This window comes from Stegastes partitus, unplaced genomic scaffold (genome assembly GCF_000690725.1).
Source record: "Stegastes partitus isolate 25-593 unplaced genomic scaffold, Stegastes_partitus-1.0.2 Scaffold2334, whole genome shotgun sequence".
Lineage (NCBI taxonomy): Eukaryota > Metazoa > Chordata > Actinopteri > Pomacentridae > Stegastes > Stegastes partitus.
The window spans coordinates 41,805-50,941 of NW_007580065.1; the positions used below are offsets into that span (position 1 = coordinate 41,805).

The 9,137-nt window shown below is 42.9% G+C and overlaps 1 protein-coding gene across 1 annotated transcript in view; it reads left to right on the forward strand.

Annotated features, from left to right (window-relative positions):
- The window catches only part of LOC103374720 (R-spondin-2-like), a gene marked incomplete at its 3' end in the record, with an annotated part of 19,535 nt that extends 10,688 nt beyond the window's left edge, over positions 1–8,847 (forward strand). Inside the window, exons 2-4 of the mRNA XM_008304851.1 lie at positions 1,519–1,707; positions 2,646–2,783; positions 8,647–8,847. Coding sequence (XP_008303073.1) covers positions 1,519–1,707; positions 2,646–2,783; positions 8,647–8,847 — 528 coding nt within the window. The remainder of the gene's footprint in view (positions 1–1,518; positions 1,708–2,645; positions 2,784–8,646) is intronic.
- Positions 8,848–9,137: the final 290 nt, after the last annotated feature.

Sequence of the window (9,137 nt, forward strand, 5' to 3'; positions counted from 1 at the left end):
GGACACCTCCGGCGGTGGGCTGCGGGTATTTCACGAGGATCAGAGCTCGATTGCTCCGACTCACGCACTCCAGCCGGCCGGCCTTCGCCTCCTCCGCAGATCTCAATCCGTCTTTCCATCCCACCTCGGCCGTCTCTCCAGATCCCCCCTGATCCCCGTCGGATTGGAAGCATTCCTGCTCCGTCTGCCGGCTCTGGCGTGCGCAGACGTCGCTGCTCGCTTCGGTTTTAACACCGGAGGCTTCCTTCGGCTCAGACTTTAAGCCTGAATGTCAAAACTCACTATGGCTTCATTTTTTTAATGTGTATTTTAATTACGATGCTGCTTTAGATTCCTATGAAGCCACAAAACAGAACGTAGTTTTGTAGGATTAAGCTTTGCTATAATAAATAACACTTGCTGCATTCACAGCAGCTGAAGGATCATTTTCTGTTTTATGTTTAACATTTAAGTTTAAAGCCGTGTGAAGACCACAGTGGGATGTAACGAGCACACTGATGTATTGTTTTCCAAAACAAAATCTCTATTTAATGTCGAACTGCGCAAACGATGTTCAAAGCAAGAAACAACTTTCTCGCCGATGAGGTGCAACGACTGAAAAACTATGAATTAGGAGGAAATTTTCATTTTAAAATTGCTCGTAGCACCACGAGGAGTCGATGTTCATCAGGTTGTGCAGTAAACTTCTCAAAATGAGCACAACTACAAAACAATTGAATACAATTAGAACAACGAGGAACTGTAAAGGTGTTCTTGGGGTTTCTACAAGGTTGGATGCAAACAGGAAGTTCATCCTACTGGTCTTAGACATTATTTTAGGTTCTGGATTTGGTTTGTTTGTTTTATTTTCTCTTCTGCCTTAATGATACAGCAGCAAGAGTCATTTGTGCTCCTACATTATTGTCTTACGGTGGACGGTTGTGAGTCTGCATGAACGTAGAGAGACAGTCGAGCTTGTTGTCCTGCTTTCATGGTGTCAATTTTGAATAAGTATTTAAAGAAAAGCTGCAACCAGCAGCCTGGAGTGATTAAAGAACCAATAAATCAGGGACATGACAGACACATCCTCAGAGCAGCTTATAAACCTCATTTTTGCACCACTTTTCTTTTTGTTTGACATTTTTGATTCAATGATCGGGCACATAGAAGTTCTAAATCAATCGCCGCACGGTGACAAAAGGCCCTAAAGAGTGCACGCACTGTGACAAAACCAAGAAAATGCATGAAGTAGAAACGACTCCCAGCGCTATGCGATGGGACTGTTTAGTTTTTTGGGGGTAAATTCAGCTGCACAGTCTGGTGTTAAACTGAGGCTACACGTGAACTCCTTCCTGCCTGCAGCATCTACAGATCCCAGGAGCTCAGCGGTGGGATTTTATTTTTTATTTTTTCACGCAGTCCAGAAATTCTCCCGGTATCTGGAGGATTTGTGGCGTCTCTTTATCTCCCCTCTCCATCCTTACTTTTGTTTGAGTAGCTCCGGCGTTTAGCTCCGACCTAACCGACTGTCTCCTGCAGCTCACAGAGACACATCGGAGGACTGTCGGAGCTGCCTGGAGTGTTCCCGCGACAACGGCTGCGTGCGTTGCCCCGAGAGACTCTTCCTGTTCCTGCAGAGGGATGGGATGTCGCACCACGGGACCTGCCTCCACGCCTGCCCGGCCGGACACTACGGACAGAGAGGGAAGGACATCAACCGCTGCATGAGTACGTTTCTTTTACCCGCAGAGATCTGACTAAGCGTCACGAGCCAGTTTAAACCCGATTCAACCGTCTGGAGGCCTCAGCTAGTCACCAAGAACACACAGTACCCACAAACACTGTTGAGTTTACACTGTTGGACCGCTTCTTCTTTTATTGAGACGCCTAATTCATTCCAGAAACACACTGTCCCAATAAAAGAAAGAGAAACTCTACCTAACAGTGCATAGTTTTTGTCTCATTCACTAAAAAAATTTACTTGACTCAAGAGATGCCAGTAAGCCTTTGGAAAGAGGTCACCAGAAGTTTAGCTTGTTTTTTCTTCTTCTTTGCTCCGCTACAGCTGCAGACGAACCCACCACTGCTGGCATCCCTCGACCTGAGAGCAACATCTCTGATTAAAATACTTGCTGATAGAAAAACAACGAAGGAATAAATATTCAGAGGTGGCTCAGGAGAGGGTGCGCTCTAAAACTCATCGGCGCTTGTGGATATTTGCGTTGGATTGACGTAGTTTACGCAGACAACATCCCTAAAAGACAAAATCTTGCTTCAGCTACTAACAAAACAAACAGCATCCCTGTTTCATAAGATGCTGAAGCATTTTCTGATCCACCAACGCCACAGTTTGAGCTACTTCTATCTAATTAAACTCCCACACCTGTCCCATTGGTTTAAATTGATGTCCGTCACTCCTATCGTTCAACAGGAAGTCCAAAATCCATATTTAAGCAGCTAAGATGCCATTTCCTGTTTTTTTTCTTTGCAGTATTTTGGTCAGTGAACAGTTTAAACTGCTGCAACATGTTGAAACAGCTTCATCCTTCCTCATGTGTGTTTTACCCCCACAACTCAAACCTGTATGGAAACGACAGAAGGGTTTCCTCTTGGATTCATAATGAAAGTAGTTTGTGACTCATGTGTGTTGGTGTCCCTCCCGTCAGAGTGTCGCTCTTTGGACTGCGAGCAGTGTTTCAGCCGCGACTTCTGCACCAAATGTAAACCTGGTTTCCAGCTGCACAAAGGCAAGTGTCTGAGCCGCTGCCCGGAGGGAACCTTCGCCCACCAGTCCGACTGCCTCGGTAGGTCACGCTCTTGATATTACGCCACTGAGTAATGAGTCATGAATGGCTTTTAATGAGTTCTGCCTGCGAGCAACGGCATTTGTTTCACTTATCTGGACAAGAGTTATTATAACAGTTCACTCACAGATTATATCAAATCGTATCTACACGATGGAATATTTGGGTTATTTCATCTCAAATCATCAGACGCCTTTTTCATGCTGCAACACCTCTGATTTGCTCCTTATGTTTTTTTCAGCGTGTTTTTTTTCAAAATTTGAGGCTGTTTGAATGACAACATCTCAGGAACTGTTTAAGATAAAAGCCTGAAGTTTTCACTGTTGTTTCTCATCATGTCGACAATTTAGAATCTGCAATATCAAATAAGGAGATCAAATAATCTCGAGAAATTGGTGAGTTGAAATATGAAAAAAATATGAAGCTGTCATCATCTGTGAGCTCACATTAACAAAGAAAGTAGGACAAGTTGTATTTTTCATTCTCAGACCTCACGTTGTAGGAATAAACCTCGGTTTGGAGGATACCTGTCTTGTAGTTTAGTGTAATTTCTTTCGGAATGATTTCTTCAATCACCACCGTATGCAAATCAGAGACGGTCGAGTAAAACTTGTTTGAAAAATTTGATGCAAAGACCCAATTAGTATTTAAGAATCCTGAGGTAATCAATCACGTCATCATCTCTGCATGTTCATAAAACACTACACAACTCCTTGTGATCAAAATAGTCTCAAGAGATGAGTCCAGTCCCACTTGTGGAGGCTCGGATGCGTCTCAGTGGTGATGTTTTAAATTTAATGGACGCTTCTAACAGCAAGAAGCATCGAGAGGAATGCATCGTTCAGCTTTCAACTTTGTCCAGGTGATTACATGCACACTTGCCTCTGAGTCATGAGGTTTTTAGAGCATCCAGGTTGTGTAGATTTTAACATAGCCTGGTTTCAGAGCACTGGTTAACCCCTTTTACCACTTTGTAGGACAACAAATATGCAAAAACTGGAATTCTGCAGCATGTAAACACCTCATCTAGGTTTCTACATTTCTGCCCGCTTTTATGTGTGCAGATGCATCTTAAACATAAAGTCGAATGATAAATGGAACAGCGGTGGACTGCATGCAGAAAAAAAAAATAAAAGGGGGAGTACTGCTAATGTATTCCAGCGCTGCTGACCAGACCTATAGGAGCCTTTACTGCTGTTTGTGTAGCTTCCAGGCAGCCAGAAACCAAAGAGGGTTCATCCTCACAGGGATGACTTAAGAGAAGACACTGTCACAAAGACCAGATGTGGAGGGAAAAACCTGGAAACCTGGATAACGTTAGAATCATGTGTACGGGGAGACGTGTAACCAGGTACTTCTAATGTAAACGCCATGTTCCACATCAACCCAAGATAAGAGTCAAGAACATTTCACGAACCGGCACGATAAAACACCTTTACTATCCTAATTGCTGTTTTGAAGCCGGTGACAGTTCACTGACCCCGTCCGGCTATAAAATGTAGGTCGCATCAGCTAATCTGAGAGGTTTAATCAACAGCAGACTTGTTCCCGCAAACTCCTCTCCTTTTATCTGCCTCTCTGGATCTTTGGCCGCATCCCCGCGGTCGCTTCACGTGCGAATGTTTGAGCATCTGCGCTTCGATTTTAGTCAAATAATCTGATTAAGTCGTGACCGAGTGCACCTGCGAGAGAAACAAATCCTTCACTTGAATCGAATATTTCTCAGGGAGTGGCAGCAGTAAAAGATTTTATGTGTTTTTATCGCTGGCAAGTTCAAACTACAAATTCTGTCTTGAAATATTTAAAATACCGTCGTCACCTGGTTCTGCGAACGCTCAACGGCTCTTTCCCTCCGTCTAAATAGTTTCTGATGGGGCCAAAGTCTCTGCGCAGCATGTGATTCGCATTAAAAGTCTTGAGAGACGCTTCAGAATTTATCTTCATATCTCGTTGTGTATCATCCCTCCCTTCTAAGTAAGTGAGATATATCGCGGAGGCTCGCTCATCGCTCGACGCCGCTCTGCCGTCCACCTGCACCATCTGCAGCTACTGTTGTTTTCTTGGCATCCGGACCACATCTGGTTTTCATGGCGATGTTACGGTTTCATGTCTGACTGTTGGTACGCACCTCGAGCAACTCCAGAGAGACAAAAAAAAAAAAAAAGGGTCACTGGAAATTTCTTCATCGCGAAGCTGAAGATGATAATCGTGATTGCCGAGAAATGTTGGCCTCGCGTCTGAGCCGGAGCTGCCGCTGCTTTTCCGTTTGTGGAAAATCTTGCGGCGGCTGATTTTGTGGGTGACATCACTCGTCGGCCGCCGCTCGCTACAAGCGCAGCGTCCCGTGTGTTGATGCTTCAGCTGGCATTCATCTGCCTTCAATCAGAGCGCCGCGGCTGCCAGGGGTCCAAAGAAAACATTAGTCTCCGTATATCGTTCCCACTTTATGGCCGTGATTTATTGTTTTATCTCCGTTATCTCGGTCCATCGCTTTAATCTGGGAGCACAGTCGGCCTGCCAACAACATTAAGTAATAGGAATAGACCTGTTATCGGCCTGGGCTTTTATTGTGGCCGATATTTTGCTTTTTTTTTCCCAATTATCTGTATCGTTATTTTTAGTGGCCGATTATTGATATTTTGAATTAAATGCACCACTCTCTGTCATCTCTCTGTGGTCTCATTTCTTTTAAGCAGAAACTGCAAAAACTGAACACAAGCAGTTGCCACAAACCAGGAAGTTAGCTCCTCTCACAGCAGCTAAAGCTATGCTAACGGCTAACGGCTAAGTCAGCAGGAAGCCACAGATTAACCTGGAACAGGGTCTGGAGAACAATAATTATCAATGCTGTAAGATCTGGACTGTAGTGAATAATTAAAGTGATAGAACGGTGAAAGATTGATAAAATAACGAAGAACGGCAGATGTAACCTCAGGAGACAAACTGGTCAGTCTCAGAGCATCCTAATGTAGTCATTCCTATTTTACATATTCAGTTATAGTCGCCTGTATTAATGAAGAAACCTCGTTATGAATGACAGATTCCTGCTGTCACATGCTCTAAAAATATTACATTTAGTCTACATTGGTTCCATCAGTCTTCCTTAATTTCCAACAATGGCATCGATATCAACCCTGAACAACCCATATCAGCCAATCCCTAATAAGTACTCTTAAGGTTCTTCACATAGCAAAGTCAAGGCCTTATAATATTACATAATAAAGAGAAATCCAATGATTACCTTTAGAAAGCATTTGGCGAGTGTATAAAGAAGAAACTTCCGGCAGAACCGGGTCCAGATGCAATAGCCGTCTGCCTCAACTGGTGAGGGTAAGGTGGAGAGAAAACAAACAATAAGAACAACAACGGGAAAAAAAAATTTGCATAAATTTCTATTAAATCAACTTATCGAAGGTGTCATACGGTGGAAATCCATTTTAAAGCATGAAACTCTAAAGTTTTAACCTTCAAGAGTCCAAAACTCTGAAACCAATCATAGCACGAAGGTAAAACCCTGCGTGGCCTCATCAGATACACCAAAGACAATCCACAAAAACAATCAGCCAATTCTGAAGGGCTCGGGTGATTTTTCACCGATAGAGAAAAACAGCGAGCACTGGAATTAAGTAATCTGAATGGCTGAGCTGTATGACCCGACTCTGTTGGTGTTCTGATGGAAGTGGTGCTACGGAAAGAGGAATGAAACTAAACTTATCAAGACAAAAGTAGAAGCTCTTGCTGTTTGAATATCAAGATGCCTGATACATACTTTCAAATCTTACCCACCAACCACCTGCTCGTATTAATTGGGTGCATGACCTGATGAGATGTGTTCACCTTGAGAAGACGAGGTATTTGAGAGATAGAAATGTAGACAACTTTATTTCACTTTCAGAATCATTTATGTCTCACTTCTCCACTGAAATTAGCTGGCCTCTTAAATCTGTTTGTACAACATATGATCCATTGTTCTGTTGTTCTTGGTAGTGACATTATTACTTTTCTTTACCGCAGTACTGTGCTTTTATAATTAAATACCACTGCTGACAGTAACTATTAGGACTGCTAGAGATGGTGATGTTTGTTCACATCTGTGGTTGTTGTCTCATAAGTTGTTAAATCAAAATGTAGAAACTAAAGAACTAGTCCGACCTGTACCGATGCGATCATTAGACGTTGGCTCAACAACATGACGTTTAAGATAAACTTTAATTTTTGTTGATTTACAGATTTTCACTTTATTTGTGTGACTTTGAAGGTTTATTCTACATGCTGGCTATTGAATAAATACATTCAGATTAAACATCATAAAGCACAGACAATACATAGTTCTAGTTTATCGTCTTTTAAACATTGTGCTGATTTAATTTTTGAAGTCTTTATCAACACCAAAACTCCTGATAAGGGATGTAGGGCTGGTAAAATAACACCTGTACAGATGTTTCAGCCCCGATGGATCAGTAATAGAAGCTGTACTCTTGTGTTTCTTAATATTATATTGAAGTATTCACCAGTGCCTGCAGTTTATTTATGCAGTTTGACAGGAAGAAGTTTTTTATACCTGATTTATGTTCAGTGCCGAACCGATCTAACACTGATCTACATGAGACTGTGTGTAAACTCAAGAGAGACCGCAGATCTCCTGTGCAGCTTTTTATTGGGCCGCCCTGTTATGATTAAAAACCACTGGAGACTCATGTACAACCTCTTATCATAATCTGCTGCAAACCGTCCGTCTTGATCGCTGACGTTTAACTCGGCGGGAGCAGCAGCGGCTCAGATTAAAACGGCTCATTTAGAGCAGCACTAAAAACACAAGTTCTACTGATACGGTGCAACCCGGTCTGCAGAAAAATGACGACTAAGCTGAATTCTCAAACGCGTTTTAAAGGGAACATGAGTTTGTTTCGAAATAAACAGAATTTGAGACCCGTAACTTGGTGGAAAAGGTGACGGAGAAGGTTGGTTGGTGGCAAAAACCAGAACTTTAACCCAACAGAGCAGATCGATGTCTCGGCTCATGTTTGCTTTCTGGTTCAGTTTAAGCACCAGAAACTATGTGGGGTTTTTGGCTTTATTAGACATTTTTAAATGTTAGAAACCTGGTTAGGGTTTGGAAAAATAACTGTCCTATGGAACTAAACTGCATTCTCATTTACATTATGAAACCTTTTCTTGACTGTGTCTTGGTAGGAAAGACGTCCAGTTTATAAAAGCGACAAAGTTCATGTGGGACCATTTTTCTGACATTTAAGTTTCATTTTCCTTTCAGCTTTTTCTCGTTCTTTGGTTGGGTTTAGGCACAAAAACTACTTGGTTAAGTTTAGGAAAACATCTCCCTTTGTTAAACACTGTTAGAAGCTTGGTTAGACACCAGTAACACCTAGCTTGGGTGAGGAAATACACCATTTTGGGGTTAAAATACGACTCTATTACTACACGGTTGAAGCTTTTCCTCCTTTTTCTTGGTTACCAGGGTGTCAAGTCCCATTCTGTCCTATATATGACTGTTTGGCTTGTTTGATTCCTTTAAAATGTAATTGAGAGTGCAGTTTAGTAGGACTAAGATCAATGAATAATCAGATTAATGATACGGACCAGTTCTGACCACATGAGATCTTTTCTTTCACTTTCAAGAACACCTTAGAGTTCACTGGATTCACATGTGGAAATGATTAAGCATTTGGCTCCTACAGCTCTGCTGCTTGCCCGGCATTATCCTCTTTTCATTTTTCTGGTTTGGTTACAAGAAAAAACACACACACAAAAAAAAACAACTTTTAATTTGAAATATGTTTTCTTTTGCGTCTGAGGCCTCTTTAATCAATTTGTCTCTTTGCTCTCTGGTTCTGGTCTCCGTTAGAGGACTGTCTCCTGGCTCCGCTGGGAGACTGGAGCGAGTGGAGCGTCTGCCTCCGTGACGGCGCCACCTGTGGGTTCAGGTGGGGGAAGCAGACCAGGACCCGAGGGGGCGGCCAGAGGACGCCCGAGGAGAAAACGGCATCGCTCTGCCCGTCCCACAGCGAGACGCAGAGGTGCCGGATGAAGAAAAAGTGTCCCACAGGTGAGAAGTGCAAACAAACATTTAGCTGAACTTAAATGTGCGTCTAATAACCACCGTCTCGTACAGCTGGCTGGTTTATTTACTACATCACAGTGCCAACATCTGTGGATTCCCGGCCTTGTGTTTTGTGCTGCGTTGACACTCTTGTGCGATTTATAATGCCAAGCCGGGCAGGTTGGACTCCGTCAACATTCTCATTAACACTCGTAGGCGAATAGTTTCCTGGAGCTTTGCTGCAGCGCTGGTTTGCTTGTTTTGACTTGTACGTTTGGGCATCCCTCGCTGGTGTC